We start from the raw sequence: 16,371 nt of genomic DNA, 5'->3' as shown, positions 1-16,371 counted from the left end.
TTTTCCCCCTTTCCTCTGAAGCTTTAAGGAAAAATAACAAATTTTTTTTTCCCATTTGCAAGCTAGCCCCTCAAATACAAGTAGGCACTATTTCTTTTCTCCTGTCTTTCCTTCTCTGTCCTAAGTACCAGCAGCTCTTGCTCTATCAAGATATCCAGACTCTTCACTTTCTAGGCATCTAATGTAAAGTCATCATGGTTGATCAACTCTTTCTTAAGAATAAGATTATATAATTCCAAGCCAGGCGCAGTGGCACACACGTGTAATCCCAGCAGCTCAGGAGGCTGAGGCAGGAGGATTGCAAGTTCATAGCCAGCCTCAGCAAAAGTGAGGTGCTGAGCAACTCAATGAGACCCTGACTCTAAATAAAATACAAAATGGGCAATATGAAAACTGGCTGGGAGACAAAAGGGAAGGAGAGAGGGAGGAAGAAGGAAGGGAAGGAGGGAAAAGAGGAAGAAAAGAAAGGAGAAGAGAAGAAACAAAAGGAAGAGAATGTTCTTCCTTAGAGTTAGCAAATGTAAAGAAAAGATGAGGTTTTTAAAACATCATTTTGCAACTATTATAGTAAAAACTAACTTGGGAAATAAAATTTCTACACTAGGAGTTTAATGAAGAAAATGATAGTCTCAAAACACCTTCCAATGAAATAGTTAGCAATTAAGAAAGTAAAATAGCAGCATTTTACTAAAAACCAAACAATATGTTAGTAACTTAGTGATCACATCAATAATACGAGGGAAACGAAAGGACAACAGGTGCCTCCAAGCAGGATGTCCTTAGGTGACACATTACTAATGCAGACTTCTAGCCAAAAATAGTCTGAAACTAACCATGAAAAACATCAGAGAAACCCAAATTGAAAGACATTCAATAATTGGCCTGTAATTTTCAAAGATACTGATGGTAAGAGACAAAAACTAAGACAAAAACTGATCCAAACTTTGGAAGAGTCACAAAACACAGAAACTAAACATGATAAATTATCCTGGATCTGGATCCTATTCCAGAAACAAACTGCTATAAATAACGTTACTGGGATAATTGAAAAATTAGAACATAAAATACAAATTAGATAGAAGTATGGTATCAACTTAAAATTTCCTGAATTTGATAGCTAATTTGTGAATACATAAGAAAATATTTCCACTTGTAGAAAATATAGATGGATGAGAGAAAAACAACCAATTTTTAAATGTTTTATAAAATATATAAATATATAGATTTAGATTTAGATATGTAAGGTAAGGTAAGGTATAGAACACAGAGAGAATGACCAAGTATATGTGCTAAAATACTATACCCTGGAGAATTGGGGTAAAGGGTATATAAGAGTTGCTGGTACTGAGAAATTTTCTGTCAATTTGACATTATTTTGCAATAAAGAGGCTCATAAAAACAAAGCTTACATTTCAAAATATACCCTTAGATTCTCAAAAATAACCAAGTCAAATTATTGAAAAAGAGATGATCATTGAAATAATTAAACTGATAGCTAGTCAGAGCACAGGTAAACCATCACATGGCATAGAAGTGCACCTTTATTCTTTGAACATTGATTCAACCAATACTGCTGAGCCCCATTGGAAACTGGGTGCCTCTAAGATGCTGGGGACATGACTGTGAATGAGAGAGAAAGGGTCTGCTCACCAACAACTGACAGCTAGAGGGAGAGGCTAACACAAGTCTGGAAAAAGTCACAGTGGGGTACACTCTCAGTGTACCATGGTGATGGGTGTTGTCCAAAATGAGGCAGAAAAAAGCAAAAGGAACTTCTGCAGTGGCCAGGCCTTCAGGAAGGCCTCTGGGAAAAGCAGCATCATGGGGCTTGTCAGAGTCTGTTGGTGAGAAGAAATCCTGGAGTGAGCATCTGCCCTGGGTGTAATAAATGCAGTATGTCTGGGCAGGAACAGCCTGTGGCTAGTGGGACAGCAAAAAGTTCAATTAATTAATTAATACATTGATGAGATAATGGAATAGACCTGAAGAAAATATGTCCAGGGAATAGAGGTGACTTGTCTATGTCACCTAAGTCAATAATAGGCGAAGTAAAAGAAGCTCTAAATTCTTTTTGGAAGTGGGACGTGATCTTCCTTCCGTGTCTCCTAAAGTGTATTTCTCTTTATTTCTTCACTTTGGTTCCCCAAGGACATCTTCTTTGCTGGACTCAGCAGGAACCTCCCCAGATTCGTCTGTAGAGAAGATCAAACAAGAATTAAATAAGCAAGGAATAAACACTGTATTGACTTAACCTAACCACACCAGGTTAATTCTAAAGGGCACCTCTTACTGACTGGTGACATGATCTAATGGAATGAGTTTAGATTCCATCATATGCTCATTGGACAAGCAGTGTTCACTTGCCCAAGTGTTGTTAATTAGTGATCTAGAACTGCCGGACAAATAGGAGGAGCCAACCTTCAGCAGGCTTAGGAGCAGAATTTAAGGTCCAAAGCAATCACATCTTGACTGACACTGTCTTCAAAGGTCTCCTAATCTTCATATCTATGTGAATTGTTTTATGACATGAGTCAGGTTACCAACTGGGATTGATGTTGATGGAAAATACTCTAAAACAAATAGAACTTAGATTTCTTGCTTATCGTGATAAAGATTAGTACTTGCAGATAGACCCTTGAAAGCCTGCCTAATTCTTTCCTGATATCACTAAATTGACGCTGGGTCAGTAGAGAAAAACTTTCTTTGCTACCATGTTAGCTCAGGCTAGTTTCTCACAATCTAAAATATGGGTAAATGGAGCTTCCATGTCATTCTTTTTATAGCAAGTTTTCCCCAAAATGACTTACATTCCATTAATGATTAAAATGTTCAGAAAAGTTATATTTAACAATGGAAATTTATGGAAAATGGAGAAATGTGGATTTGCTTCTGAGCAAATCTGTGATTCTCATTTCTTATTAGGACCACCTGTTGACCACTTTTTTCTAATGTTTTTATTTGTAGATGGACACAATACCTTTATTTTGTTTATTTAGTTTTTTATGTGGTGCCAGGGATTGAACCCAGTGCCTCACTCAGGCTAGGCAAGCACTCTCCAAGCACTGAGCCACAGCCTGCTCTTGACCCCCTTTGCCCATAGAGTTGATCACATCTGCACCTTGACCAAGGGGTGTCTTGTATTTAGTTTAGTTAGTTATGCTCAACTGGTTATGAAATAATTTCCAATTATATTTCCGTACACAGGGGTTTTGTCTACGGTACAAGCAAGGCAGTGAATGTTTCCCTGCTGCACTGGGTACAGGTATGGCTACACACAAACACACCTGTTCCCTGGCTTCCATGTAGGTACTGAGGATAAGAAGAGGGACCTTCTCTGTGATCAGGAATTAGATGGGAGAGTTTGGGGAACTGTTTTTCCAGAACCTCCTGGAAAGGGTAGGAGACTGTAAACTATTGCTTTGAAACCAGAGAAATCTGCCTGTTTTTCTCTTTGTTTACAGGAAAATGGATAGAATAGAGAGAGCAGTATACAGAGAAGGAAGCGAGGAAAGAGATAGGAGATGCTCTTGGCCCAAATCATAAGTGCATTATGCCCACTTACCCCCCAGCCCTACTGTGATTACAGGACACATGAAGATTCACTTTTATGATTCAACTAGACTCTGCACATTTATTTCCTCCCTGCAGTTCACTGGTATGTTGCCTAGTCATATGTTTGCACTTAAAACTAAGAGAACTCAGGAGACATGCATGTAATTACCTTCCCTTAGTTGATCAGTAAGAATACAAAGCACTCCCTCTATCTGTGAGCATGCAGGAATCTGAACCATATTGTCAAGGCATACTAATCCCAACAGACAGCTTCTGTCTTGTCTCAGAATTACCATTTCCACTACGAATTCTTTCTTCAGGTATCAGTTTGAATTGAGGGCCTGAAAGAAAATGAACTCAGCATTCCACTGAGTCACCCCTACAAAATGAACCAGTATACTTTTGTGTGCACAAGTCCATTCACCTTATTTAAAATCCTGCCACTACCGCACACTAGCTAAGTGATGTGGGCAAGCAATTTGATGTCTTTGTCTCTTAGTTTTCTCATCTACAAACTGGGTTTCTTGTGTTTGTTGAGATAAAACATGATACATAAATCCCTCAAGACAATGACTTGTACATCATGTCCGTTTGATTAAGGTTGGCCACTACTAGTATTAGATAAATTATACGATGTCATTTAATGACAATGTCCTAGCTTTGATTCATTCATTCTGCATACATCTGATTTGCACCGCATGCATGCACTGAGACTATAGATTTGACAGAAGTTACCTTTGTTATCTGGGACCTCAGAGTCTGCAGTGGGGAATGAACAGGGAATAGGCATTAGGAAAGTTTAAACAGCATGGCTGCCAAGGCAGAGTTAAGACCATGTGGCTCCAGTTGCTGTGAGACCTGAAATTTATGTAAATTTAAAAGGCTTCCTGTTTTTGAAAAGGATCCAAAACAATTAAGTGCCATTAGATGCTGGACTTGGGTAGGATGCTTGAAGTGAGGTGTCCTAAAACTTCAGCTGCAGTAGGTTCACGGCAAATCTGCCATTGGTTTGGGAAGATCAGGGACCAGGATTTCACTGTAGAGAACAAGACTGTGTTTGCATGGAATCAAAAGTGAAGGCTATTGTTTACCAAGCCAGGGATTCTGGTGTTCACACACCTAAAGGTAACTGGGGGCTACTGAAAGAATTTCAAAGGTAGGGCCCAGGAGAGTAAAGGAAAAGCATATTGTCATAATTCAGATGAGAAATGCATCAAGGCAATAATCTAGGATAAAAAAGGAGAGACTATATATGAAATGTTTACAAAGAGATACCAGAATTTCACTACCTGATCTTGTTTTTAAAGGCTAGTTATTGAGTTAGCTATAAGGGGGATGGGTTAAGCCCAGGGCACTTGACCTCCTGAATTTCATCGGGCCATTCCACACATGTGGATAAGTAATCACTTTTTTCTGGCATTCTATCACTTAGTTTCACAAAACCCCCTTGACCCTCTCTGCTCTGATTCAACAATGAAATCAATGTCATCACCACAACTTAAGGGAATTAAAAAAATCCCACAAGCTCTCCGTGTCCCATTTCTCAGAGGAAATTGATTTGGGTGTTCTTTGGTCCCTGCCTAAAAGCACTGAGGCTGCCGTGACAGATGAAGACCCCACAGTGCAAGCAACAAATGAAGGCACCCAGGAAGCACACACTTTTTACCTAAAAAGGTAACCCAGCTCCACAACAAACAATCCATCTGTCCCAATGAGAAAAATGCAGGAGATAAGGGTTCTGCTTCACCTACGCCCACGCATGGAGCTGGGAGTAAAAGTTTTCCATCTTAAACTCCAGGGACAGGTGTAAACAGAAACTCAGTGACTTCTCAGAAGACTGACTACAAAGAAGAACTAATCAGAAGCCTTTCATCTCTGACCCTTTACCTTTACGTCTCTCCTGGGGCATGGAGGTGATGGGGCTGCTGTCCTTTGCACCCAAGGAAGTGACGGGGTCTGCTGATCAATAGCCCTCTTTAGTAATGTCTTCAGAGCTTAGTAGAAGAGCCAAAAAATGAGGCAGAAATCAATACTCATGTCTGGTGAGGAGATTATCATTTATGTTAATTCCACCTATTAAAAGAGAGCAAACAACAAAGGTAAGATTATCACCTTCCTGTTATTCCAGGAATTGCCATCATTTCTAAGGAGACAAGGAACTGAGAATCTGAGAGTTTACTGTCATGTTGGATCTGAGATGCTGCATCCTGCTTGATACTGCTTGATACCCAAGCAGTATCACTTGATTTACCTCCAGCCATCCCTAGGTGGATGAAAAACATAAGAGAGGAATTTCTGACAGCAAACCTGAGGCTTTAGGAAGGAGCAGTTGATAAATGGAGATGCTTGGAAGAAATCAACAAAGCAATTCAGAGAATGGAGGAATTGATTTATGGGGAAGATCATGCCTTTGATGTTAACTTGGCTAACCAATGACTTTTTTTTTTTTTTTTTTTTTGTCCTTTTGGACATGGATTAGGGGACAAGAGTAAAGAATTAAGATGAGTAATTTAGGAATGCCTGAAATAAATAATTTCATAGGAGAGAAAGGAATTCCTTTTACATTAGCCAACAGAGCTGAATAGATTTAAGAAATTAATTCAGAGTGTTTGTGCCACAACCAACCCAAACTTCTTTAGTACTTCTTACATAGAATACACTTTAAGTGGTTCTTTGTTAGTTTAAAATAGAAAAAATAAGCCAGGAATGGTGGCTCACACCTGTAATTCCATTGATTTGGGAGATTGAAACAGGAGGATCATAAGTTGGAGGCCAGTCTGGATAACTGAGAAAGATGTGTCTCAAAATTAAAAATAAAATAGACAAAATAAATTTAATTTCTTAATAGGAGGATTTTGTAATATAAAAACATTTGCCTTTAAAGAAACAATAAAACCACACCCGCCAGGCGCAGTGGAGTACACCTGGAATCCCAGCACCTCGGGAGTACAAGCAGGAAGCTCACGAGTTCAAAACCAGCCTTGGCAATTTAGAAAGGCTCTAAGCAACTTAGCAAGACTCTGTCACTAAATGAAAAATAAAAAAGGGCTGCGGGTGTGGCTTAGTGGCTAAGCACCCCTGGGTTCAATATCTGATACAGGAAAAAAAAAAAAAAAAAAAAAAAAAAAAAAAGACACTCACACACACACACACACACACCTTGAGATATTTTAAATTACATCAGCACATATGTTACATTAGACAGAGGTAAAAGAACTGAATTTGTCTCTCCTATCTTTGCTTTATAAAATATTTCTTATGGGAAATGTTTAAAATTGTTTTAAATTTATGCCCCTATTGATCTTAGAAATGTAATAAACTTACTCTTCTAAATTGTACAAAAATTAAAATCAAGATTAAATTAAGATGAGGGTAAGTTTTTAAAAATGTTTTAAAAAGGTTTTTATGCCTGTCTTATTTGATTTTTTAAAAATTAAACGGCCAGCAGAGAGGCCAGCACTCAGAAGCTGCCTCCTCACAGTGAGCACCAGCCGATGGCGCTGCTCAGCAGATGTTTGTGGAGCAGCTGCCTCTGTGCACCCTGCAGCCATCCATCCAGTCTTCCTGCTCCTCCTACACGTCTCTACATGCTTCACCCCACAGGAGGTTTTTAAAAGTGAATATACAATCATGTCCCTTGCTAACTAGACTGTATCCCTGGTCCTCTAAGTGGCTTCCCATCATGTTCAGGGGAGAACCCAAGCTTCTTGCCACACCTGCTAGATCCAAAAACATCCACCATTTGCCACTACCCACTCCCTGACTTCACCTCTGACACATCCCCTCCACCCTCCTGCAGTTCACCCCACATGCATTCCAAGCCAGGTACTGTTTCTGGGTCTTGGCTGTTCCCTCTACCTGGACTGCTCTTCCCATGGTTCTCCGCAGGGCTGACATCTCTTCTTCCTTCAGGTGGTCTTGTTCAGGTGTCACCTACTCAGAGGAGCTGCCCTTCACCAAGCTATGGGAAATGGCATACGTCATTCCTGTTGTACGCATAATTTTTTTCTTGAATTGTATTATTTATTCAGTTATGTGTTTGTGGTTTGCCTTCCCCATTAGCTAGTACACCCCATAGAAGGGGAACTGTCCTGTGCATCATAGGATTCTAGGGTTTAGTGGTGCCTGGCACAGGGTGAGCAATTGACATGTGTTGGGAGAACCAAGGAAGGAAGGAAGGCAGGGAGGAAAGAAAAGAGGGTAGGGAGACAAACCTGTAATCTCAGTGGCTGGGGAGGCTGAAGCAGGATGATCTCAGCAACTTACCGAGGCCCTAAGCAATTTATCAAGACCCTATCTCTAAATAAAATATAAAAAGGGCTGGGGAATCACCCCTGGGTTCAATTCCTGGTACCAAAAAAAAAAAAAAAAAAAAAAGAGGGAGTAAGAAAGTAATGCACTGTCCCAATAACATGGGGCTCTATAAAGAAGCATGGATACATGCTATGAGCTCCTGAAGAGCAGAGGCAATGTTTTTGTCCCATTGTACTCCTCATGCCTAGCAATTAGGCATTCGAAAATATTTAATAGAGAGCAGAACCTTAACAAATGAATTAACATTATAAACCAGTTGAGATGATAGCAAAAAGGTAATTGTACAATAATAACCGAACACCATGGTCCAGTGGAAACTTCTTTGCAGACACAATATAGGACTGATACAACAACCCAATGTAGGTTACTACACTAACATCCCCATTTCACAGGATGGTTACTATACTAGTAGGTCACTATACTAACATCCCCATTTCACAGGAACTGAAGCCCAATCCACATAGGAGCAACTTGTTCCAGGTCACAGGCAAGCAAGTAGCAGAGCTGGGATCTGAGGAGAGGTCATCCAACTCCATACTGCACATAATCCACACCTACAATAGGCACCCACCGGCACTTGGAGATGAGGCTCACAGAAGTAGGACATGAAGAATGAATCTCCACAGTGTACAAGGTAGGGAGGGTGCCGGAAGGCAGAGGAGAGATCTACACCAAGTTCCTGCTTGCCCGCTGGTGTCTTTCCTGCCCTTTCTGTTATCTGTGTTCCCCAACACGGTACTCATCCATTGACCTGACAAGTAGGATGGATACAGGGACTAGCTGAAGTAGTAAAAATGAGGTAAGAAGGGTTGGTTGATCTTAAGCCCTTGAGAGGCAAGGCTTTAGGAGACATAGAATGATAGAGCAATTATTAGATGCCTAGGAAACTTACTCAGAGGGTGCTGTGGATGGATTGAAAGAGAAGACTCTTAAGACAATGGGACAAACCAGGAAATTAAGAGAACTGCTGTTCCAACAGGAGTAAGGGAGTAATGATAAACTAGTAATTAGTTAAAGTAATGAGCTATTAGAAATGTCCATCAATAGATCAGTGGGTGAACAAAATGTGCTCTATCCATACTATTAAACAATCTTGGCAAGGAAATTCTGACATACCACAACACGAATGAACTTTGAAGGCATTACACTAAGTGAAACAGGTCACAAAGGACAAGCACTTATATGAGGTGCCTAGAGCAGTCAAATACGTAGAAACAGAGTCGGGACTGGGGCTGTAGCTCTGTGGTAGAGTAGAGCACTTGCCCAAAACGAGTAAGGCCCTTGGTTCGATCCCCAGCACCAAACACACATGAGTGGTGATTGCTAGGGGCTGGGAAGGGAGGAATGGAATGAAAAGTTGGTTTAATGGGTGCAGAGGTTTAGTTTTGCAGCATGAAAAGGTTCTGGCGATGGACATTGACAGTGGCTGCACAGCAGTGTGGACATACTGAATGTCACTGGACAGTACATTCATTGAAGTATGGTTAAAATGGCAAAGTTTATATTATGTATATTTTATCATGATAATAAATAAAGAACTATTAGATATGGGACAGAGAAAAGGGAGAGATGGAAGAGAGCTCTCTGTCTTTGGATTTGAATAAATAGAGAATGACCTAATAAAAGAATCAGGAGGTTGGTTGACATAAAGGATAGGAGGTCAGATGGGGGACGGAGGAGCTTCTTGGCACACATGGATTTGAAGGTGCTTATGAACATCCCAGCTAAATCTCCAGCAGGCATCCAGCCATCACCTGGCCCTTAGGTGAGAATACCTGAGATGGAGGAGTTCATGGAAAGATCAGGCTGAAGTCACTGGGTAATAGACTCAGCCAGAGGTACACTGAAGGCACTTAGTTTATTTATTTACTACTTGCGTACTTCTAGGGGAAGTAATTGACTATTAAAAGGTCATCTGGGTTCTAAACTTCAGGGATGCATCTCTAAGGCTGCTTTGATGGAATCGATATACACAAGAACATTCACTAGTGCCAAGCGCCAGGCACTGCCCTGAAAATGTTTTCTCTGTGGCTGATTTTGCAACAGCTGAGATCTTTCAGCTTAAAGTACTTGCACCTGGCTCCACGCTCTGCAGATCTGGCATAGCTCAGCTCCAATCTCCCCACCACTTAAGCACCAAAGGGCCCAACAGGGTAGTGCCCTTGGCATCATCCTGAGTGACCTTGATACAAAGGGTGGTTGCCTCACCCCTTCTTTGGGCCCACGGAGAGATTTCCAGATGCCTTATCTAGGCCCTGGAATCAGCAGCTCAGGCCTGACTCACCCCACACTTGCCAGCAGATCCTGGAGGCCCACAATGTGAGGAAATAAGCAATACACAATTGGGGAGGTCTTTTGTATGGCAACCAGCTTCACTTTTCCTGGCTCTAAATAGTACCTATGCTATGGCAACATGACGTGCAGGATCACTTCTATTTTCAGTTCTTCAAGACTAACCTCGTTTTATGTTAAACTGAATGTCAAAGGATGCTTCTTTACTTCATATTATGGCTTCATCCACAAAGCGACTAAAATACGCATCCTTCCCAGGAATTTTGAAGAACGACCTCTCTGCTTCATTGCCATCCCAACTTTTTATCTTAAAGTGTTGCAAAGGATATTATTTCCAGTGTATTGGAAATGTTCAAATATTTAAATTTTTGAACAAAACTATTTATCTCACATTCAAACGCTTCTGGTGGCATAAAAGCACCTGTCATTTATTACTGGCTGTATTTACTCTGTAAAATACTGGTACCAGACTTTGGGCAATGGTCAGAAATTGTACATCAGCCCATTTTGTCCTGATCAGAAATTGTACATCAACCCATTTTGTCTTCAAAAGCTATATTCTGACCTGTAGATGTAGCTCAGTGGTAGAAGAATGACTAGCATGCTTATGACCCTGGTTTTGACCAATCCCCAGTACTGCAAAAAACAAACAAAACAAAAAAACTATATTGCATTCTATGCCCTTTCAGAATTTTGTCCTATACAATATACTTCAATATCTGAGAATTTATTTTATGGTTACCCATTATATGTCCCTGAAAAAAATGTACGAATTTAAAACTTTATATTTTAAATAATTCTTGTGTTCAAATGACTAAATGTTTAAAAAATTATTTGGGATGTAATAACCTATACAATTTTTTCCTATAAAATTCAGCAGAACATAGTCCCAATTTTTATAAATACTTATTAACTACAAAGGTAAATTTTCTTAGGAAACATATCCATTCACAAGATCTATAGGTGGAGATGTCAATTTGTTTAAAGAAGATGGTATTTCAAATAGTTGAATTTTTTTATGCCTAGAATGTTTTTACACCTCCAAGCAATGTGTCATAGGGCAATGCCTGTCTCTTGCCAATCAGAGTCATAGTTCATGTGAAACAGAGATGGGAAAGGACACTGAGCACATTCAGGTCAGTTGGCCAAAGAAGCCAAATGTTAGCAAGTGTACAAGGTGTCTCCTTGGGACCCACCATACTGAATACCTTCTGTATAGTCTTCATATACTTGGGGGCGAAGGTATGTGCCCAGTTGTAAAGACTACTGTCCTAGAAAATCAAATTAGTGCACTGGAAAGAAATACACTGACTCATATAGGACACTTTTACTACTTTCTGACTATAGACTCAGACTTTTTCAAACAAATGACAATGACTCATTGCACTACTAAGGATGTTCGGCATATGAAATGCTGCAAAAATTTAAACAATATCATTCTTTTTTTCAACGAAAAGGCATTGAGCATTTACTCTGTCAAGCACTACACTACTTAAACATTGAGAATGAGTGCTGAAAAAGAAGATCCAGGCATGGTGGCATATGCCTGTAATACTAGCAACTTGGGAAGTTGAGGCAGGAGGATCTCAAGTTTGAGGCCGGGCTCAGCAACTTAGTGAGACCCTATTTCAAAATAAAAATAAAAATAATAAGGATTGGGGACTTGCTGAAGGGTAATGTGCCCTGAGGTTCAACTGTAGTACAGAAGAAAAACCGTGTTGAAAGGAAGAATGTTGGGGACTGAGACAATAGAACTTGGGAGGTGAGATAATAGGAAAATGAAGGATGAGGGGTATAGAGGTTATAAGATGGTCCCCATAGTTCAGTTCAAGGTCCCTAAAGGAAAGTCAGAAAAACAGCATGAGTGGAAGGAGATGGTGACGAGTTTGGTCGGTCTTAGGACAGAGATGCTTAGAGGCGATGCAGCTAGATACAGGTGGTGTTACGGTTCTGGGATTTAATTGGAAGATAAAAAGATTATATTTCATTTTAAAAACTGAAATGCAAAGAAGGCTCACTGAGGATGTATTTTAGTCCAGGTAGTGTGTAAATTTTGTGAACTTCAAAGATGAAGAGATGGTCTTTGGTATCCTGAAGCTCACAGGTTAGGTGTGGAAAGAAGGCATCTCTTAGATCAGACCTGGGCCTGGACTAACCAAACTTCAGAGAATTAGAACACCATTAGACAGAAGAGCATACCTAACTCAACCCTCTATTTTACTGGTAAATTTAAAGGTGGTTTCTCCCAGCACTGACATTCAGGTTCAGTTGATATCCAAGGGATTTTTTATTTTATGCACTGCACATTCTTCAGCTCAGAAAATCTCTAAACCACCCTTCCACACACTAAAAGGGTCACCCCACACCAGGGAAGAGAGCTTTATAGGGATCACTCTGCTTGCCATCCAGCAACTCAGGCAGAACCTGGGTTATTTTCGAGGAAAGTACTCTAAAGCCACCTTAAATATTCTCCATATTTGATCATGGGGAAATCTAAGAAGAAACTATTTTACATTTAAATGTAGACTATATTTTTCCTAAAAGGAAGCATGGAAACTTCATTGTGAACAAATTCATTTTTAAGGCAAGAGGGGATGAACAAACATCTGAAATCAAACATAAAAGATGACAAAATACCTCAAAAATGCTCTTGCCCCCTGCCTTCCCCTGCTCTGCTTTCTGATGACTCCCTAAGTTACTCACAAACATCAAGAGGTGGGTTACTGCATTCTCCAGCTCATCCTTTTCCACAGTGACCAGCAATTCATCCCTCATTCCTTATAAGAACCTCACCTGCACACCCTCTCCCAGTTGTGGGCAGGCCATAGGGACATGGACACTGGATTCCCTCTAGGTCACCATTTTGGTAAGGTCAGCAGTACCATGTAATACCAATACACCTCAAGAGCCTTTTTCAAAGTTCACATTTCACAGAAGCTCAGGTCACTTCCTTTACTGGCTCATATATAGGCATCAGCTTTTGTTATGTTGCGTGGGAGGATCTATCAAAGACTCAGCTCAGGCAGACTATTTCCTTCTATTCTCAGCAGGATTGTCTGACTCTAAGACACCAAGCTTGGCTGGACTTGAACTTCCCTCATTGACAAATGGATCTCCTCCTAGCACATTGTTTTGGGTCCCTAGAGCCTATTTTAAAGCATCCTTAATTTTCTCTCATTTGCTTCTAATGATTTAATATTTTTTAAAAAGAATGAATATGAACTCTTATTCATATATACTGAAATAAAATAGTTTTGTTTCCTTTTTTCTTAACTTGGTATTTTTCCCATAAGAATCCAGATTATAAGTCAAGGCCATACTGGCTGGCTGATCTCCAGTAGATGCAGGCATCATAAAGAGAGAAAAAGCAAGAGAATAGTTTCTAGAAGGATCAGCAAGTTGTAAGTTGTATGGATTCTGATAAACTATCCACTTCAGTAGAATACTCAACAACCAAAATTGTTAAGTATGGATTTCATAAACAATTTTCACAGAGAAGTTAAAGATAGAAATGTGAAACTAGTTCACATTACTAGTGTTACTAGTTCATATATGTTCTATTGATATTTGTTTTATTTTTTAAATTTTTGTAATTTTTTTTTGTTCTAATTAGTTGTACATGACAGTAGAATGCATTTATACGTAAGACCAACTACTGTTTAAAAACCTGTAATTGTGCTGGAGAAGTAAAATTGTGTAGCCACCATAGAAAACAATATGGCAGCTCCTCAAAAAATCAGAACTACCACATAACCCAGCGATTCGACATGTGGGTATATACCCAAAAGAATGGAGGCAGGGTCTCAAATAGATGCTGTAGACTTGTACTCATAGTAGCATTATTCACAGCAGCCCAAAAGGAAAAGCAACTCATGTGTTCACCAACATGTGAATGGATAAGCAAAATGCAATACACTACAAAGGAATGTTATTCAGCCTTAAAAAGAAAGGAAATTCTGACACATGCAACAACATGGACGAACCTTGACATTATGCCAATTGAAATGGACTAATCACACAAAAGAAAAATACTGTCGATTCCATCTATGTTAACTAGAGTAGTCAAATTTATAAAGACAGAGAGTAAAAGAGAGGTTTCCCAGGGCCTGAAGGAGAGGAGAATGGGGAATTGTTTTAGGGATGAAAAGGCATAGAAGTTGGGAGTTGAACGACCAGTGACCAGGGAAAGCAGGGGCTAGGGAGAGAAGGGAAAGGCTGATCAGTGTACACCAAGTTACAGTTAGAAAGCCGCAAGAAGTTCTGCTGTGCTATTACACAGCAGGGCAACTACAGATTATGAGAACATACTGTACCTTTCAGAAGGCTTGAAGAAAAGACTTAGATTTCATTTCCATGAGGAAATAAAAAATGTTTGAGGAGACAAGTATGTTTAAACCTGGTTTAAACATTGCATTATCTATACATGTATTGAAACATCACGTCACTCGGTTAACACGTGCAATTTTTATGTTTTTAAGAACCAGTTAAAATAACTTTAAGTAAACAGATGATATACAAAAAATAAGATGAAATATGTTCTAGGGACTGGCTGTACAACAACATGAATGTACTTACACTAAACTGCATGCTTAAAAATGATCAAGGTGGGAGCTCAGGTTGTACAGCACTTTCCTAGCATGTGCAAGGTCCTGAGTTCAAGCTCCACCACCACAACAACAGAAGAAAACTGAAAAGAAAAACAAAGGAAAATGGTTCGTGTGGTAAATATCACATCATGTGTATTTGACTATGACTTGTGTGTGTGCACACATGTGCTAAGGATTGAACCCAGGGCCCCTATTGCTGAGCTACACCCCCAGTCCTATTATTTTCAAAAACCCACCATCAACTTTGAATTAAGATGTCATCCCTAGAGGAATTCTGTGTACTATACCATCTCAGAAAGATAACAAACTAATTTCCCTAAAAATCATTTTTTAATCAGAACATTTCCTATTGCAGGTAACAGAAAATCCAACTAAACTGAAGAAAACACACAGCCTCTTGCTCATGAAGTGGAAAGTGAGGGGAAGGAATCTGGGAAGGAACTCCAGGTCACAGCCTGCTTCAGAGTCTCAAGAAGTGCACCCTCAGGATGGTAGGACTGCTTCCAGCAATTCTGAGATTATGACTCACAACTCAACTTCAAACCCACTTGAAAACTTGAGTACCCCTTTCAACCACCCAGTGACTGACTCACAACTGTTATCTCCTGAGTTTGGATGAACCCACTATCCCAATACAAAGGTACTGCAGCCAGAGTGATGCTTGTGGGCCAGGGCTGAGTTGAGGGTGCTGGTTAATTAAAAGAAAAAGAAATAGATAATGAGCAGGGAAAGCAAATGCCTGATGCTGTGGTTCAAATATGGTTTGTCCCCTCTAAAACACATGTTGAAATGCAATCTCAAATATTGCATTTATTAAGATATTAATAAATTAGTATTAAGATATTAAGCAGAGGGACCGGGTAGAACCTCTAAGAAGTGATTAGGACTCTGCCCTCATATATGGATTAATGTATTGATCTAATTAATGAATTAATGGGGTAACCTCAAGAGTGGGTCTTCTATAAAAGTGAGTTTATCTAGGTATTTTGTGTTCCCTGTCTCTTGCCTTGTGATACCTTACGCTGTCTCTGACAGCAAGAAGACCATCACCAAACATGTCCCCTCAACCTGGTACCATGAGCCAAAATAAACCTCTTCTTTGCAACTTTCCCAGTCTGTGATATTGTGATATTAGCAATAAAAACACACTCACTATGATCATGAGCTGTAAAAGGGGATATCAGGTGTAAAACTTGGGCAAGTTATTTTGTAGGTGCTGCTTCTAAGACCTTTTTTATTTTTATTTTTTTTTTTTTTGCTGTGACTTCTATGTTGAAAATAAAATGTGAACAGGAATATATCCATGATGGTTAATGGAGTTATAGAATCCTCACAGGGCAGTCAGACATGGAATTCAAGTGAGGTCATAGCTAAATATTGCAGCATTATTAATTAGATCAGAAAAGAGGTCAAAAAGAAGCCACCTACCAAAGCAAATAGTACAGGTGTGGGTGGGAGAGAGAAACAAAGATGGCAGAAACCAAAGTGGGCACGCTGACATTTCCTGCGGTTCACTAACTCGACTTTGTGGCCTCCATAAATTTCACTCAGAATTACTGTCATTGAAATTAATGAAATCACAGGCAGCTCAACAAAAGAAGGATCA

General features: G+C 39.7%; 1 protein-coding gene across 1 annotated transcript in view; it reads left to right on the top strand.

Moving 5' to 3' along the window:
- Nucleotides 1–15,530, top strand: part of LOC306659482 (uncharacterized protein) — a 68,780-nt gene extending 53,250 nt beyond the window's left edge. Inside the window, exon 3 of the mRNA XM_079137028.1 lies at nt 15,121–15,530. Coding sequence (XP_078993154.1) covers nt 15,121–15,384 — 264 coding nt within the window. The 3' untranslated portion in view covers nt 15,385–15,530. The remainder of the gene's footprint in view (nt 1–15,120) is intronic.
- Nucleotides 15,531–16,371: the final 841 nt, after the last annotated feature.

This window comes from Sciurus vulgaris (genome assembly GCF_902686455.1).
Source record: "Sciurus vulgaris genome assembly, chromosome: 1".
Taxonomy (NCBI): Eukaryota; Metazoa; Chordata; class Mammalia; order Rodentia; family Sciuridae; genus Sciurus; species Sciurus vulgaris.
This window is presented reverse-complemented; position numbering and strand designations above follow the sequence as displayed.